Source organism: Poromitra crassiceps (assembly GCF_964638095.1).
Source record: "Poromitra crassiceps genome assembly, chromosome: 2".
In the NCBI taxonomy this organism is placed as follows: domain Eukaryota; kingdom Metazoa; phylum Chordata; class Actinopteri; order Beryciformes; family Melamphaidae; genus Poromitra; species Poromitra crassiceps.
In genome coordinates, this window is record NC_139624.1 from 21,899,526 (window position 1) to 21,918,760 (window position 19,235).

Sequence of the window (19,235 nt, forward strand, 5' to 3'; positions counted from 1 at the left end):
TCGTCAATTTAGTGGAGGTAAAAAGTGTCTTTTAGCCTCTGCTAAATTGACAGCCTACATCGGGCGAATCAATCAATGAATCAATCGCTCGCACTTGTTGCCGACACTCGTATGATACAGTATATATGAGGAGATAATAGTTATCATGTGTGTTTTGGTGCGCAGCTGGCTAACACGAGTGCTTTGTGAGACTGTTTCATTCTGGCTCTCCCGTATAGGCTACCAAACATGACTCAGTCTGGAATGGAATGCAGTCGTCAATTTAGTGGAGGTAAAAAGTGTCTTTCAGCCTCTGCTAAATTGACAGCCGACATCGGGCGAATCAATCAATGAATCAATCGCTCGCGCTTGTTGCCGAGCTCGTATGATGAGGAGATGAATCAAAATGCTTACCACCAATAAAGCCGAAAGGGAGCCGAGAACGAGTGCAGGAGAGCTAACGCAAGGTGCGTAGCCCAAGTTGTGCGCCGTCTGCACTGACACTGTCGCAGTTATTACTTTTAGCTGCGTTGTTTTTTTTTTTACAAACAATTTAAGCTCAAGATTGACTTGACATGTATTGATAAGATTGACTGATTGATAAGATGTATTGATTAATCAATCATCAATCAATATATTAAAAATAATTTGCTTCAAATTTTACTCTGGCCTCTTATTTAAGTGTGTATTCTTCAACATAATACCTTATCTACTTGAAATGTACTGAAAGAAATGTATATATATGGATATATGTGACACAAAAATTAGTAATTTTTTTGGCCGGTAAGGAATATGCTTGGCGGGTAGATTTTTTCCATCTACCCGCGCCACTGGCCGGTGGGTCAAAAAGTTAATTTCGGGCCCTGTATACATCCATATGTTTTTAGACTACAGTATAATAGTAGCCTAATTATAATAGCGTGTACATGCCCACCAACATAATGCACCGCCTCTCAGTGACGTTCTAAACTCTTTTCCTCGTTAACTTGACTCACTTAGCATCCTGCAACTCACTCTCTAATGACACACTTCCTTCCTACCTGTGCAGGTTACCCACAAGACACTTTTCTTATAGGGGCAAGACTTGATAGAGCTGTTCAAGTCATTTGGTGAAAGAAAATGTACTTTTGCATATCATATATAAATTATATTGCGGGGGGGGGGGGGGGAATCACTTCGTCAGTGTCAGTTTTTTTTCCAATATCGTGCAGCCCTATTCTAGAGGAAACACTTGTTTTTGGGTTGAGGAGGATTCTGACCTGCTGCCGCTGCGGGCTGGTCCTCGTCCTGTCGGTTCCAGCCTCCTGCTCCTCCTCCTCCTCTCTCCCTCCTGGAGTAATAGTCCTGAACGTCTGCCGGCAGCGTCCTCCTGACGGCCCAGCTGGACGCTGACGACCAACCCGACCGGTCCATCGCGAACTCGCGGTCCAGGTCCAGGTCGTTTCTCCGGCCGCCGCCGCCCCGGTTTTCATTGAAGCGGCTGTACGCGTCGTTCCCTGAATTGTTGCCCATCCCTGAGAAGTTGTTCCTGGGCTGCTGGTTGTGGAAGGAGCGGTTGCAGCCAGCCTGCCCTGTGCCGCGACCGCGCTCCGACCCGCCCCAGCCCCCCCGGGTCCACGAGTCGCTCCCGAAACTCCCGCTGTTTCGGTTCTCACCGTCACGGCTCCGGCTCTCTGCATCCATTCGAGTCCTTTCCTGAACCCAGTCGGGGTTATTGGAGCGGCTCTGGCGATCAGGGGAAGTCTCTGTGAACGATCCGTTTTCAAAACGGCCTCCGCCTCCGAACCGCCACGTGTCACTAGCTGGCCCGCCGCTCTGCCCAGACCGCCATCCGCCCCCGCCCCCGCCCCCACCCCCACCCCCACCCCAACGGTCCTTCCTCTGGGGAGACTCCTCTCTGGAGGCCGGCCGACGGTCCTTCCTCTGGGGAGACTCCTCTCTGGAGGCCGGCCGACGGTCCTTCCTCTGGGGAGACTCCTCTCTGGAGGCCGGCCGACGGTCCTTCCTCTGGGGAGACTGCTCTCTGGAGGCCGGCCTCTCGGGACTGGGCCCCCCCCGCCTGTGCTGCCTCGTTCTGGACCGGGACCTGGATCTGGACCTAGAGTGACTCCTGGACCGCCGTCTCTTCCTCTCGCGACTGCGCTCCCTCCTGTCTCTCTCTCCATCCCTGACCCTTTCTCTTTCCCCGTCTCTCTCTCCGTCCCTCTCCCTGTCTCTCTCTCCATCCCTGGCCCTGTCTCTCTCTCCGTCCCTCTCCCTGTCTCTCTCCCCGTCCCTGGCCCTGTCTCTCTCTCCGTCCCTCTCCCTGTCTCTCTCTCGGCTGCGGGCGTGGGACGAGCGGCTGGAGGGCGGGCTGCTGTCCTGCTCTCTGGACCGAGAGGACGAGCGCCTCGACGACTCTCGCTTGGACCAGGTGGAGGTGGGGGAGTGGAAGCGAGAGCGCCTCTGCCTGCCGTTCTTCCTCTCCTGGCTTGGGTCTCTCCCCTGCCGGGCCTTGTCGCCCTCTTCCTTGTCGCCCTCTTCTTTGGCGCCCTCTTCCTTGGCAACTTGGCTCGCGGACGCGGGAGGCTCTGCGTCGGCCGCAGCGGGCCTCTCACTCGGCAGCTCCACGGCGGGATCGTCATCATGTTCACTGTGGGGCGAACTGCAGTCCATGGGGACGACGTTAGTGTCATCCTTTGTCCCTTCCACAGATCTCTCATCTTCTGAATGCTCTTCTGAACAGAGCGCTTTAGTTTTAGTGTCTGCGGCCTCGCTAGCTTTGTCCTCTGGGGCATCTAAACTGTGCTTTGACTCTCCAGCAGAGGGGGACCCGGGCAGTGGCGAGGCCTCGCCTGGTTCTGTCTTCTCTAAAGATTCAGTTTCATCTTTGACTTGCGGCGAACCTGCACAGATCTCCATTTCATCAGCCTGCTCATCTTGGTCAGACTGCGGAGAGGTTAGGCTCGCCAGCAGCCCATTGTGAGAGTCGGAGGGCAACGGCGAACTCCTTTTCTCAGAGTCGGACTCTCCCGGGGAAGCGGGGCTGCCTTGCTGCTGCGCCTCCTCCTCCAATGGGAACGGCGAACTCCTTTTCTCAGAGTCCGACTCATCGGGGGAAAGGGGGCTGCCTTGCTGCTCCTCATCCTCCAAAGGCAACGGTGAACTCCTTTTCTCAGAGTCCGACTCTCCGGGGGAGAAGGGGCTGCCTTGCTGCTCCTCGTCCTCCATTTCGCCCTGGTCACCTTCTGAACACGACCCGAGGCTGTTGTGAGGCGAGTTTGAGGCCGAAGACTGGTGCTCTTCTACCCCGTCTTCCTCTTCTGGTTTCTGTTCCTGTTCGTCAGATTGTTCCTGAGTCTCATCTTCCTCCAGCCCCACATCATTACCCAAAGGTTCTGGGCTGCCTTGCCCATCGGCAAGACTAGAACTGTCGTGCTCTTCCTTGAAGCTTCCATTGCCGTCTGAGTGCTGCAGCTCCGAGTTGTTCATTAGTTCCTCCTTATCTGCTTCATCATCCTCCTCCTCCTCCTTCTCCTCCTCATCCTTGTTCCCACCTTCGTCCTCTTCCTCCTCACTCGCCGGCGGGCTCTTAACAACTTTGGGAGAGGCCTTTTTCCGCGCTGGAGCTTTTCGTTTCCCGCTGGCCTTCCGGTTCGTCACCTGCTTCCCTTTCCTTTTGGCAGGCACCTGAGAGGCTTTCCCCGGCATGGCGGGCTGGCCAGCGCCAGCGGAGGAATCGGAGTCCGATGGGTTGGACTGCACCGGGGACGCAGGGGCCGGTGCAGGGGCTTGGTCCTGGGCTTTGCTGTGGCGCCCGGATCGTCTGGACGGCAGAGACTCGGCCTCTTTGGTGGGAGCTTTGGAGCCTGAAGCCCGGCCACCCCGCTTCTCTCCTCCTTTTGGACAAGTGACGGCGCAGACGACACCCTGAAACACTGGAGGACATCAGGAAACTTCATGAGCCATTTAAACACACAAGCAGCAATTTCTTATTTCACATTTGTTCTTGAAGAGATTGACTTGTACTTAGGGATGGGTATCGTTAGGATTATATCGATATCGGTACTGATACCGGTGCTGTGTATCGATACCGATACTTATCGATACTCTCATCAATACTACTCTCCATAATTTGGTGCAAAAAATAAAGACATGAGATGAAAAGATGTGATTATTTTGTTATTCACTTTTTTTGCAGAAATAATATATTCACCATTGTGAATATGGTAATTTATTAAATCTAGATCACCTATGTAATAGAAATGTGCAATGATTTTTGAAATTGGAGTCCTGTGATAAGAGAAAACAGAGAAAACAAGCTCTAGTTCACTCTTAAGGGGGAATCCTACTACAACAACCAGAATGCATTGCGCTGGCCAGACTCTAAAATTGCAGTTTCACATAATATACAGTCAATGGTTTCACTTCAGGGACAGAGCAAACGAGCATTATATCTCTACTGAGGGTTATTTTCATTTTTAGCACGGTCTGGCTGAGCTGTTTATTCAAACAGCACAGCTAAAGTTGTTCAACTTGCTACCTCAGCTTCACCGGCTCGTGTCCAAGGTTCGTCCTACTTACTGGAACAGCAAATGTTTCGATTGCATGAGAAGCTGAGGGGATGGTAACGCTTCCAGGTATTAGTCAGTTCCCCAAGTGTTGCTAGGTAAACAGCGTTATTCCAGACGCGGGTGGTTATTTGCCTCCACGTCCTGCATTAAAATCGTATAACGCACACCTAGTCAAACATCATCTTATCCTGTGCTGACCGGCTGGCTGGATATCTTTTGCTGCAAGCTAACGCTAACGTTACAGGTAGGTTAAGGTTAACAACACCGTCGCTGTTTGTTGTTGTTCTGTATTCAGAGTTGGCAAAGTTTCAGAAAAAAAGTCAGGTTCACCAAAGCACAGTGAAGTTTGTTGCAGCGCAACACATAGTTTTCTGTCTTTTGGGTAAAACGCTAGTCCAGTGCTGGTTTCTTCCAAATATACTACTGATATTTTAAAGTATTTACCGTAGTAGTATTTTAGGGTGTGCCTTTTCCTGTCGCAAGCATACTGTAGCATGGGACAGGAGTGTAAACATGCAGTTAAGCAACAATTGCTTCCTGATGCTGGCAGCTTCGTCATCATTAGGAGATGGTAAAAAATAAATAAAAATACAGACGGCAATACCGTTCATCGAGATGCTTATTGATACTCTGGTACTGACCAATCAGGAACCAGTACCAATTTAGAACCAGTCTTCGGTACCCATCCCTACTTGTAGTTAATTCGTCTTTGGGACTTTCTTGCCCCACAGTGGCTCAAAATACTTTCTTTACGCCTCGATGGCACAGTAGTGTCTGGGTTGTATAGTGTAGATGGCAAATGCTATATCAGAGCAATGTGAGTGTTTACGGTGGCATGGAAAGCCGTGCCTACTGTTTGTGTTTACGTTTTGACATTACAGCTCCAGTGTGACATCTAGTGGGCAAAAACCTTACATAATGGGCCTTTAAAGGCCCATTCCGTCAATTGTCACTGTTACTGACGCCGGTGGCCGTTAGAGTAACTGCAGGCAGCGTGTGAACGAGCTGACGCGCGGGCACCACCATACTCGCACACGCACAAGCAGCTGCCTAGCAACAGCAGAGGTGTTGGTTGCTGTGTAACGTTAACTCATAAAAGTCACTTGAAAACGGCAACCTGGACAATTTATCGGTCAGATCAGCCTCGAGATGCCCAGGAAGGATTCTGGATGAATTATCGGACGTTATTGTGGCATGTTTGGCCGTGTTTTGGCTTACATTGGCTGCGGGGAAATGGATAGGATATTCACGTTACCGTGAGCCAGGAACTACCCTGCTTCCCCTGTATGTACGGTACAGTCTAATGCCTGGAGTTGACCAAACTGAACAATCAAACAATGTTTCATAAGCATAACAGTAACGTTAGGCTAGGCATATTTACGACTGTTACATTCATTATCCACACAAGACGGTAACGTTATTAGTGGAGCTCAGTGGTAATTTCTATAAATGTAAATTAATATTAGTTAGCCGCGATTAGCATCAAGCTAACGTTACTATGTGCAGTCCCACTGCACCTAACTGCAGTCAGAGCCTTCTCCCCCGGTACGTCTTGACCAAACTGAACAGTCAAACAATGTACCGTAGGCATATTTCCGACTGTTAGATTCATTATCAACACAAGACAGTAACGTTATTAGTGGGGCTGGTGGTAATTTCTATAAATATAGCTAAATCTATTAGTTAGCCGCGTATAGCATCAAGCTAACGTTATGGTTATACTAGGCAGACTCACCACCGCAGCTAAATGCAGTCAAACAATAATGTTCCATGACCATAAGCATAACGGTAGTAGGGATGGGCATCGAATTTTCGAATAATCGTTGTTATTATCAAGGTCGACTTTTATTATTGAAAGTCGGAATTCGAATTTAAAAAAAAGAAAAAAAATTGTGAGTGAAATGTTGCATTGTCTCCCCTGATTCTAAGTATAGTCGAATCGCTTGGTTTGAGCAAGTACAACTTTTGATATACCGTAAGCATTTTAAGCAAGGTTTATGGAAAAATGAATGGCGGATGAAATCCCATGAAGAGGGAGAGGGGGTGACTTTGGCACCCTTTGGCACTCAGACCTGAGCCTACTAAATATTTAATGAACCACTCATGATTGTCAAAACTGTTTTTTATTTTCGAAAATGTCAATGTCATGTAACATGTTCTTTACTTCAGTGGTGCAATGCTTGTTTGAGCTAAAAATCCACAGCAGAAGCTTTTTCTTTTAATTAATAAAGCCTTATGGTCCTCCTTACACATCAAGAGCGATGCGAATATACGGCACGAAATTGCGATGCGAGTTTTGACCCACCTGTCAATCACAGCAACAGATGTGTACACGTCGGAAGCGAATTTCTGAAAAATCGACCGCGGTTCGAAAAAATAAATGCCACAATAACGCTCAGTGAAACTTCGCCGTTGGTATGCACGGTTGCATTGACTGATATAGGTTCGGAAAATATTATTGACGTGCGAATTAATCGCACGAAAAAAACGTGCTCGGTGTGTAAGGACCTTAAGACTTAGAATCAGGGGAGAAAATGCAACATTTCACTCACAAAAAAAAATAAAAAAAAATACGAATTTCGATTAAAGGGGCCATATTATGCATTTCTTAATTTTGTATCATATATATGTTGTTACAATCTTGGATGGTCATATTAAACATGGGCTAAGCTTCAAATAAATATGTGAAAGTGTTTTAATGTTACCCCCATGAACCCCCCCTCCCGCCCATGAACTCTCGTAGACGAGATGACATGGATTTATGCCGATTTTGTGCGAGAACCATAGTTCTAGTGACGTCAGGTAGGACTTGTTACCATGGTGATGCCAACTTTGCCAAGCCTAGCCTGGGCCCGCGGCGCGAGCGCCCTGCCCCTCCCTCCCTTCCCTGTTCTGACATTCCAGTAGACTGCCGCGACAGTGTAATCACAAGGGATTTCTGCATTCTGGCCGCATTTCAATCTAGTATTAAACATACTATTGGTTCATGTTGGAATAAAAACACTGCTTGTATCGATAAATATGCACCATTACTACTACAAAATGAAAAAATAATTTTGAAAAAGACCGAAATAACAATTTAAATCGAGCTCTGTTTAGAGGGGGGAAATCAGCGTCAGGCTGCCTGGAGGAAAACGGCACACCAAAAAAAATCGTCACTCCTCGCCTTTGACAGTAAATCTCCAAGGCTGTGAGGACGCTGTGTTTGCTGCAGCCAAACGTGCAGTGTCCCCTCCGTCTGCCTCTCCCTCTCTCTCCGTCTCTCTCTCCCTCTCTCTCTCTCTCTCTCTCTGCTGTTTTTGTTTGCAGTGGTTCTCAACGTGGGGTCCGGGTCCTCTGTCTGGGCAGAGGTTTGCGCAAACAAACTTTCACCCCGCTGCTCGCCTGGAGTATTTCGGAGGGTGGGGGTTCTTAAAGGGACAGGACCTAAAACAGAGCGTTTCAGACAGAGGCTGAACTGAAGGGGGCAGTGAGAGCCAGTACAAGATAAACTGAGTTTTTTAAACTATGAATGATGCAATAAGTTACTCTACTGGATGCCAACAATAAAATAATAATACATTATATTAGCAAAATATGGGCACTTTAAGTCGACTTTGGCCAGCGAATTTCGAATAGTGTTTTTGCTAGAAATGCCCATCCCTAAACGGTAGTAACATTAGGGTTGCATTACTTCACACAAGATGGTAATGTTAGCAGAGTTTCTGACCAGGTGGTCAGATACTTGTACTACGGAGTGACAATAAAAATCTTGAATCTTGAAAATCCATTAGCAAGCAGCTAACGTTATCTGGTCAAAACCACATTACAGTAGCTACAAGCAGCAAGTTCCCTTCATGAACCGAAAACACAGTCCTGACTCTAGTTTCCCCCCGATGTCGGTCACATTGCTGCTGTCTGGCCAGACGGGCTTCATTAGATAAATATTTATTTATTTATTTATTTAGTGTGGACTTTTTCTGGAGTCTGTGTTGTTGTTTCATTTTGCTAGCAGCTAGCGACGAACGTAACGTTAGCCATTTCCTGTTAGCCGTCTTCTTCGTTTACGCCGGAGCCAGGACAAGAGGCAGGCTCGTGACGTCACATCCTCTAGCTGTGGCGGGAAATGCTAACCCCTTTGAAACTGCGGTATTTCCACGTATCTTCTGAACGGCTGGTCGGAGAGAAACGCCCCTGGTCGCCATTTTTAAGTTACGTCAAGGCGCATTCACTCATTGCCAATAAAAAACACTTTGTGCACATTTATTTCTCACCAGAACTGACGGAATGGGCCTTTAAGGAAGTGTGTTCAGGTATTTCTGACAGGAATGTGTGTGTTTGTTTGTTTTGCAAATTAGTGATGCTGAAATTTAAATAAACATTATTTCCTGAAATTCATGATTTAATATCTCTAAAATATAGAGGATCCAATCTACATCAACTGTTTTTGTCAACCAAGGACATAAGTGGTTTAAAAAACACTGACATGTTTCATTTTGTGCCTTATATATCATGTTAAAACAAAGCATTTAATCTATTACAAATAAAACAGAAAACTACAGTGTACAAGTGTTAGAATAAGTGGAACACCTGCATTATCATGTAATGTGACTTACCAAAATGCCCAGGGCCAAACGATGAGCTTGAGGTGAAGGGAGACGAGGAGGATCCAAACAGAAATGGGCTGTGGTTCCAGTTTGAGGGATGAAAACTCTGTCTGTGAAACAAACCACCATGATGTCATCAACACACACATATATTTTCATTCATCTCAGCATCAATTGGAGCATGGTAAATGGCCTGCATTTATATAGCGCTTTTATCCAAAGCGCTTTACAATCAGTAGGTACATTCACCGATTCATACACCGATGGCGGCAGGCTATCATGCAGGGTGCTGGCACACCATCAGGAGCAAGTTGGGGTTCAGTATCTTGCCCAAGGACACTTCGACATGCAGACTAGAAGAAGCGGGAATTGAACCACCGACCCCTTTTATCCAAAGCGATTAGTGGACGACCCACTCTACCTCCTGAGCTACAGCCGCCCCAGAGCAGTACGCACGACATGGAGTTGGCCATCTGATGATACACGAAAGAAGAAGAAGAAGGCAGTACGCTAAGCTAGCCTCAACGCGAGACTCAGCCTTCATAGAATGAAGGCTGAGTCTTGCGTTGAGGTTAAGGACGGTGGTGAGCTGAGAGTGCATTCAACTCTAGCGAGCTAGCGACGAACGTAACGTCACTGCCTGTGAGGCATCTTCTTCGTTGGTATATTTCCGGCCGGAGCCATGAGGACAAGAAGCAGGCTCGTGAACGTGCAGGACATCACATCCGCAAAATTTGCCGGGAAAGTATGACCTGCGACCAGCATGAAAATCCTGCAATATCTTTGCAATGGGCAAACGCAGAGAGACGCAGCTGGGCTCATTTTTTAAGTTACGGAACGGCGCATTCACTCATTGGTAATAAAAAACACTTTGAACCTTTATTTTCTGGCCAAACCTACGGATAGGACATTTAAGAAGAGGTCTGAGACTCACTAATGAACTAGCCTGCAGTTTCTTAACACGTTCACTGCCGTTGACGAGATATCTCGTCTTAAAAAAAAAACCGGTTGACTGCCGTTGACGAGATATCTCATCTTAACACGTTCACTGCCAATGACGTGTTTTTACGTAAAAAAAAAATCGATTTTGTTTTTTGGACGTTGGGATGTGCATCTAACTCTTTTACATCTCTTATATAAGTATTGGACGTGTACAACGTGTACAACCCATTCCACCGACCCACTAAGTGGCGACAGTGCTTTCCTGACTAGAGGAAGGCAAGCAAAAAGCAGTGTGACGAAACCATTCTCTACTGTAAAATGGATTGGCGAAAACGCTTTCACTTTCGCGCATTATCGCGCTGGGAGCTGGCGGTGGGGGATTCCAAAAATAGACTGGGTGGAAAACACACTTTGAAACACGCAGCATAAAGCCTAGAATCGCACAAAGCTTCATCAAAGCTCTCAAACCCAAGAAACAAGTGAGCCCTATCCACACTCGCTGCCAGGGAGGGAGGCTGCTCAAACTCGCAGCAGCAGCAGCAGCAGCAGAACACTCGCTTGTGACAAACGCAGGCTGAAAGCCACCAGACACGCCCACGGAGGGAGGAGTTTGAAGGAGAGGGCGTTCAGAACTATATTGTTTAGATGTCTGATCTCTCACTGATGCCAAAAATAAATGGTTAAAGTGACTGTTCTGCCTGTTTGATTGAATTTCACAAAACTGCAATTATCTCAGCTTTCACTCTCAGACGCTGAAACCATGCTGTACTCAACGGCTAATATCTACATAACTACTAACTCTACAAACTAACTCTTTTAGACAGAGAAAGCACACATTCTATTAGTACTTTTGTGAACTTTGTGTTCACAAAGTCGAAGCAGAAAATAATCCTCGGCTCTTGTAAAATGAGCCAGAATCCTCAAAAAAACCCTCTGGCAGAACCTACCTACAGTAAAAAAAAAAAAAAAGGCTGGCAGTGAATGTGTTAAAAAAAAAAAAAAAAAAATTTGACGGTGGGACGTCGATCAACCCCTTTTACATCTCATATTAAAATATGGGAGGTATTGAATGTGTATAATCTATTTTACCGACCCACTAAGTGGCGACAGTGCTCTCCAGACGAGAGAAAGCCAAGCAAAAACAGCCGCGTGAGGAAGCCATTCTCATGAAAATGGATTGGCGAAAACGCTTTCGCTTTCGCGCAGGGAGCTGGCGGTGGGGGATTGCAAATTTGCATAATAGATTACGGGTGGAACACACTTTGAAACACGCAGCATAAATAAGACCAGAATCGCAAAAGCTTCATCAAAGCTCTCAACCGAAACCCCAAGAAACGAGCGAGCCCATCCAGACTCGCCCAAAGAGCGGCCACCAGCAGACAGGGAGCAGCAGCAGCAGCAACTCGCTTGTGACACGCCCGCTGCAGAGCCAGGGAGGCAGGAGGAGAACACACACGGAGGGAGGAGTTTGAAGGAGAGGGGGGTTTCCTGCTGTTATGGAGGAAATTACTGTTCAAAACTATTGTTTAGATGTCTGACGTCTTACTGATGCCAAAAATGAATGGTTAAAGTGACTGTTCTATCGCATTTCACAAAAAGGCATTTTTCTCAGCTTAAATTTTCAGATGCTGAAACCATGCTGTATTCAAGTGCTAATGCCTACATAACTACTAACTCTACAAACTAACTCTTTTAGACAGAGAAAGCACACATTCTATTAGTTCTTTTGAGATATTTTGTGTTCACAAAATCTTAGCAGAAAATAATCCTCGGCTGTTGAAAGATGAGCCAGAATCCTCAAAAAAAAACCTTGGCAGAAGCTACCTACAGTAAAAAAAAAACTGTTGGCAGTGAATGTGTTAAGAGGTCTGAGACTCACATTTTCTGTCGTCCTTGTGTCATCATTTGGTACTACAGTACCAAACTTCGAATGGCATTGTTCTCAAATTCACAAATGAAGGTAAACACTCCAGTTTGAGTAAACCGCTCCTAACATGCTGGGTGTGAACGCACGCAGGACAAGGTGTGACACCCGATCCAGGGACAAGGACAAACAGACATTGAAGTGAAGAGCGGAGTAGAGTTACCTTAAGGTGCCACCAGCAGGTATGGGTGCAGCAGGGGAAAGCCACGGACAGTGTTGTGTCTGTGCTTTGCACTGTTTCAACTCAGAGTCATAAGGCATCTCCTCTGATGGCCAAACCGGCTCCGCACTGCAGGGGGGCCAGCAACACGGATAGGGTGGAGCAACACGGATAGGGTGGAGCAACACAGACAGAACGGATGTCAGTGACACTATGAAGTATTTTCACAAACATTCAAGCTGCACTAAGCCTCCTTTTAAGGCAAACTACAACCGCCATATCAGCTCAAATGACAGAATAAGAGCCATTCTTCTTTAAAGAAATTAAATTAATAATAATAATAATAATTCATTTATTTTATATAGCGCTTTTCAATGACCCAAAGACGCCACAAGAGTCCACAGAAAACGAGAAACGAGCAACAGATGGAAATAACAATAGCAAAAGTAACGTACGAGCAACAGGCAACAGATACAAATAACATGATATGTCTAGTAGTCAGGGATATATGGAAAACAGAGGGTAGGGAGGGAGGGACAGACAGGGGAGAGAGTATTGACACCACCAGAGGGTAGGGAGGGAGGGACAGACAGGGGAGAGAGTATTGACACCACCAGAGGGTAGGGAGGGAGGGACAGACAGGGGAGAGAGTATTGACACCACCAGAGGGTAGGGAGGGAGGGACAGACAGGGGAGAGAGTATTGACACCACCAGAGGGTAGGGAGGGAGGGACAGACAGGGGAGAGAGTATTGACACCACCGGTAATTCTCTGCACACTGGAAGTGCTGAATTAAAATGTGAGTGAAATCCATCTGTGCTTAAAGGAACAGCTCACCCTAAAATCCAAAATACATACAGTATATTCCCTCTCACCTGTAGTGCTATTTATCCATCTATATCGTTTTGTGTTAGTTGCCTGAGTTTTGGAGATATCAGCCGCAGAGTTTCTGCCTTCTCTCCAATACAATGGAACTGGATGGCACTCGGGTTTGTGGTGCTCAAAGTGCCAAAGAAATAAATTTGATAAACTCAACAGCAATGTCTCTTTCCAGAAATCATGACCCAGTTACTCAAGATAATCCACAGTCGTTGTTATGAGCAGTTTCATGAAGGAACTATTTTCTTTTGACCGAACTGCAGCCGCTAGCTGCTGGCTAGTTCCTACATGAGACTGCAAAAGAAAATAGTTCCTACATGAAACTGCTCACAACAAAGTCTGTGCATTATATTGAGTAACCAGGTTATGATTTCGGCAAAGAGACAATGCTGTTGAGTTTTTCAAATGTATTTCTTTGGCGCTTCGAGCACCACAAGCCGAGTGCCGTCCAGTTCCATTGTATTCAAGAGAAGGCAGACATCTCTGCGGCCGATATCTCCAAAACTCAGGCAACTATCCCAAAACGATATAGACGGATAAATAGCACTACAGGTGAGAGGGAATATATATGTATTTTGGATTTTAGGGTCCCTTTAACTGTGCTTTCCTCTCACTGCCACTTTAAGCAGTCAACTGTGCAAAGTTGCCTAGTGCAGCTTTAAATCAACAATAAACAAATCAGTGCAGGAAACACCAATGAAAAGTCTGTTTTTGTCAAAGTGGGGCTCCATGATTATGATCAAATGATCATCCGATTACTTTTATTGTGATTGCAACTGTTAGTTTTTTGGTCTTGATATGACCCCCCCCCCTTTACTTCTTCCATCTTAACATGTTGATTACATTTAACTATTGCACTCATTCTAATTGAAATGTTTTATTACCCACCTACCAATATTCTAGGATTATTTATTGTGGAAAACAAAAGCACAATTATTGGTGGAGTCATCTTTTCAAGGTGAATGAGTCAAGTTTGAGAGCAGCATGTGACTTACATGTCTTGCGTCAAAGTTCCCATTAATGAGGCGAATGGAGACGGTGACCAGGTGCAGCACTGTGTTCCTCTCACCTGGAGAAACAATACATTCAACACTGAAGTGACCGGAGCCGCAAAAACACACATCAACACAAAAACAAAGCATCTCTCTCTCGCCCCAAACTGCACAGAAAACTGGGCAGAAATAGGTGGGAAAACTGCTTTTGGTCGATTTATTTTTGGGACGTGCATCGCTGAAGAATGAACAAAATAAATGAAGGTAAAACCTTTTTTCTGTTCATTGAAGATGGGTCGTCGTCGCTACCTGGAGAAGACAACAATGACATACTGTTACACCTGGTGTACCACGTGCGAGTCAGTCAGACGAAGATAATGATTAAAACGGGGGTTTTAACTTACATTTCCTCACAAGTCCTTTTGCTTTGGAGTCTGGTGCTCTCTCCACCTTCTGCCGTCTCAATCTTCTTCCTTGCTTACTCCTGAAAAGAAAAGACATTGGTAGAGTTCTCAAAATGGTTTACACAACATTCCATTTCACAGTCAAATGGGTGAACTATTCCAAATGAGAGAATTAATGTGGTTTGGGAACTATCCCTTTAAGCGGCTGAAATAAATGCCACTCACTTGAGACAGACTTTTTGCTCGGGGTTTCTGCAGCAACACCGTTCAGCTTTGGGCTGACTCACTCGTTTTCTCACTGGAACCTAAAAAAAACAACATCGACAAGAGCAGATTTTAATTTTCGGTGACAACGTTTACAATCTCAAAATTTAAGCGTTAGACCAGTGGTGCCCAATTTGGGGCCTGCGGGCCAAGTTTGGCCCGCACTCTGTTTGTTGTTTTGTTTGGAGAAAATAAATAAATAAAAATAAAAAATTGTAATTCCCCCCCCGATTTTTTTTAAATCCAGAATGCAACTCGGGCAAGTTATCAGATATCTGCACTGATTGCAAAGGGTGGACACGCTTTTTCATGTGGTGACTTTGTGAAACAGTGTCTGAATGTGGCTGCGGATATACTGTGTTCACTCCTGAGATTGCATCCCTGCAAATTGTCATGGCAAATTGTTTACAAAAGATGGACAATAAAGCTGATTTTCAAAGTACCTTGGGGATTTTTCAAGTTCTGAATTAAGTCAAATTTCTCTCTTGATTACAAAGGTGGAAAATACAACAGTTTTTATCTGGGTGTTTACTGATTAAATGTTTAAGCTCCCCACAAATGCAGATGTTTTTTTAAATATATATAACCTATTGCAAATTATTACAATTACCAAAGAGATAAAAAGCCGATTATTATATTGAAATGTTATTTTAGATTTAGAATGTTAATTTTCTATAAAACACAATACATTTTAATGTAATTCCACAACGTTTATTTTTGGCCCTCGGCCCTCCACCCAGATTGAGTTTTGGCCCTTCATGGGAAAGAATTTGGGCACCCCTGCGTTAGACTGTGTTAAAAAGGAAAATAGTATACCAGTATTATTTAGAGTTATAGCTCATTTACTTCTGTCTACATCAATTGAACATTTTCCCCAATCAATTTGCATGTTTTCAGCATTTACTAATTTCTTGTCATTTTTAAAAACAAAGTTTCCAGTGTGAACAGAGCCTAACTTGAAATGAACTGCTGTCCTGTCCATCAATGACGGCCAAAATGGAAAAAGCCTGACCGTGACAGTAAAGTGGTTTTGAGGGATTAGTTGGTGAGATGAAAACACTTGACTCAGCTTCATGAGATGAGGAGAAAACAGAACGTCTGGCTTCATGTTTGCTCTGATAGATTGTTTGTTTTTCCTACCGGACGAGAATGAAGCGCTGATATCTGAACTATGCTGACTGTGCAGAAACACAGAGGGAGCTGGTTTTTAAAAACACCCGTATTCTCCTTCAAGTTTCAACCACTGGTTTCAACCCAGACGCACCTGAACGCATCCCAGAGTCGGGTCCCATTTGTAAACATGAGTGAAAGGCCTTCTGTCCACAGGGCAGGAAGGAACCGTCTGTGACTGGGGAGAAATACAATAGAAAACCAATGACTCACATACAACAGCAGCAAGCACACAGTAAAAGATGCAGAAGTGGGGTTTATAACGAGATATAGGTTGGCTTAAGCTGCATTCACACCGACCTATTAAAAGTTTTTCGCTGGCATCGAGTTTACATACAAAGTCAATGCAAACCAGCGATTGAGCATATATTCGCGATGAAATATCCCAACTCGAGCAAAATTACGCTGGCATCAGTCGCTCGCTGTTCAATGCTGATTGGCTGCCGTGTGAGAGTGAGTCAAGGATCACACTGGCTTGGAACAAACCGCTGGTTTATTGTGTGGCAACAAACCGCATTGACAGGCTGACAGCTGACATGAAGTGAAGTCTGTCCTACCGGTATAGAGCTCGCATTAGGAGCACGCTGATACGCTTAGCTTGTAAACAACTACGGTGGCTCGTAGTGGACAAACATCATGACATTGCGTAACGTTATAGCCCCCAGATGTCCGTCAATTCGTGTGCCTGTTGACGAGCGATTTAAACTAGGGATGGGGCCGATCCGATCCAATATCGGTATCGGGTGCCAATATGGCACTAATTCACGGATCGGATCGGAAAAAGAAAAAAAAAAAAAAAAAATTTGCAATTCCAGCACACAGCTGGCCGTAATTTGTGTAATAATGTATAATAGTATCCTTCTTTGCCTTGTATATTTTCTTAATTTTGTCTGCTTTTTGCAAGGTATATTTAAAAAAAAACTTTAATTGGCCAAATCTTTGCCTATACTGTATATTCAAGAAAAATATTGGTATCGGCATAATATCGGTATCGGCAGATATCCAAATTCAGGTATCGGAATCGGATCGGAAGTGAAAAAAGTGGATCGGTGCATCCCTAATTTAAACACAGCGACAGAGCAAATTCCAAAGGGTTGAATCGAGCGACAGAGCGAAAAATAAATATCTCGGTGTGAACACAGCTTTATAAGTGTACAGACACTGGCTTTTTAATGACATAAATATAGATTCGGATATCGTCTGGTGAGTGTTGTCCGCCAATTATCTGTTTGTATTTGTTTTTCTATCATTCTTATCTAATGTTGTGTAAAGCCCTTTGAATTGGCTTTAAAAATAAAAGGTGCCTTGCCTTAATGCCACCCCTCCAGTCACTTTGTCTACCTGTTTAACAGCTACTGTTCTATTTCAAACGTCCTCTCAACGTTCTGTGAGCGCCTGCTGTGTAGTCGCACGTCATCTGATTCTGTGCTTATACACCAAGGAGATACGCCTGGAAATACAGCGCAACTTACACCACAAACACTATTCCTCCATAGCTTAGCTGCAACAAATTACGTTTTTCTCACAAATTGCAATTGGCAAATTCCCCCTGTTGGCAATTTAGAGAGAGAGTGGCGTCAGCGGAGGACCAAAATGCGTGACTCATTAGCCAATGAACAGCCAGGAAGGGGTCTCGTGCTACTTTTGAATGCTAAAATAAAGCTGATAATGTACAATTTGATTAAAAAAGAAAGAAAAAAAAAACTTTCAGTACAAGACAAACTGTCCATTTTGCTGCAACTCGACAGTGCTGCTTAATTCAGAACCTTACTTCCTGGAACTCTTGAGAGTAAAAAACTGGTCCATTGGAGTGAATGGAGATGTCGCGACCCTAACCCTAACCCACCCAAACTGGTGCTCTGACCGACCAGAGGAGGCGCTTGTGCAGAAACGAGGACACATACCCCACCGGCATCCCACCCGCAGACACGGCCAATTGTGTCTGTAGGAACCAAGCTGGAAGTAGCGCTCCCGGGAATTCAACCCAGGTCTCTGTGGTGGTAGGCGTGTGCTTTTACCTCTACACTACAGAGACGGTATACAGTATACTGTATATACGATACATACTGTACATACTATACGGCATATATACTATTGAACATTGGATGGAATTGGAAATGAAAGCATATTGGCGCTGCCTCTGACCTGGGCCCAGGTGAGGAGGCACCCGAGGCAGAAGACGTGGCAGCAGCTGTCGGGCATGGCCAGGTCGCCTCGCACCAGGACACCCAGGCAGATGGGACACCTCTCCGCCTCCGTCCCATCAGGTGCACCCTGGCCCCCTGCACACACCACGGCACGGGACACAGTTTCAACATCATGTGTGCATAGAGATGCATCTTAATCTAGATCTCCCCAGTCTAAACAATAGACCAGGGAGACGAGGAATGGCATGCAGTTACACAGTGTGTGTGTGTGTGTCTGTGAAAGATATGACAATACGCTTATCTCGCAAGATGATTTGATACACAATACAGCATGAAGTTCATGATTCAATACAATGTAATCAATGAAAGTTCAGTGACAAACAAACAAAGTATGAATTCTGTTGATTTCTGAGCCATAAATCTTTCTATCGATGGCATTGGCTGCTAGAATGTAAACAACGATTTAAAAATGTCATTACAAAGTGCCAATACTATCATTTGGATGGAGAGCTTGTGAAAATGTGATGGTGAAGCTCTGTCTCATTTGTGATTACCACAGCAGAATAACATGGAGCTGATATCACCATGTTTTTAACGGACTAAGCAGCCGTGAATTATTCACCCTCAAACCATTATATCAGCCTCAGATGTCTTCTATAACTAAGTAGTAGGATCCTCAAACTGAAGAGCACCAGAGGAAAACCTTTAGTAGGATCCTCAAACTGAAGAGCACCAGAGGAACACCTTTAGTAGGATCCTCAAACTGAAGAGCACCAGAGGGACACCTTTCTGCAGCACCCAAGCAGCACTCCATGCATCTGTTTTTTGACTGACATTATAATTTGGCTGGAGAGCTTGTGAAACTGCGATGGTGAAGCTGTGTCTTATTTGTGATTACTACAGCAGAATAACATTGAGCTGATATCACCATTCATTTCTCTGCGTTCACACTGCAGCTGAAAGTTTCCCCAATTTTTTTCCCCCTCCTCACATGACAAAATCGGATGTTTTCTGATCAGTGAAGAGCAACAAGTTGTATGAAGTCAATTTTTTTCTATTCCTATCTGGATGAACCACATGGATATACGATACAAGATCAGATCCGGAGGCATGCAGCCTATGGTATGGGACTAGTGTAGGTACAAAAACAGACGTGACGTCTTATTTTGTTGAAACAAGTGGGACAAGTGTAGGTACAAAAACAGATGTGACGTCTTATTTTGATTTTGTTCCTC

At 45.2% G+C, this 19,235-nt stretch overlaps 1 protein-coding gene across 1 annotated transcript in view; it reads right to left on the reverse strand.

The window, feature by feature from the left end:
• Positions 1 to 19,235, reverse strand: part of scaf11 (SR-related CTD-associated factor 11) — a 39,320-nt gene that overhangs the window by 8,978 nt on the left and 11,107 nt on the right. The window contains exons 3-11 of the mRNA XM_083657115.1: positions 17,999 to 18,135; positions 15,948 to 16,031; positions 14,645 to 14,724; positions 14,420 to 14,499; positions 14,287 to 14,324; positions 14,019 to 14,092; positions 12,148 to 12,273; positions 9,128 to 9,228; positions 1,239 to 3,896 (exon numbers count right to left, since the gene is read on the reverse strand). Of these exons, the coding sequence (XP_083513241.1) occupies positions 1,239 to 3,896; positions 9,128 to 9,228; positions 12,148 to 12,273; positions 14,019 to 14,092; positions 14,287 to 14,324; positions 14,420 to 14,499; positions 14,645 to 14,724; positions 15,948 to 16,031; positions 17,999 to 18,135 (3,378 nt within the window). The remainder of the gene's footprint in view (positions 1 to 1,238; positions 3,897 to 9,127; positions 9,229 to 12,147; positions 12,274 to 14,018; positions 14,093 to 14,286; positions 14,325 to 14,419; positions 14,500 to 14,644; positions 14,725 to 15,947; positions 16,032 to 17,998; positions 18,136 to 19,235) is intronic.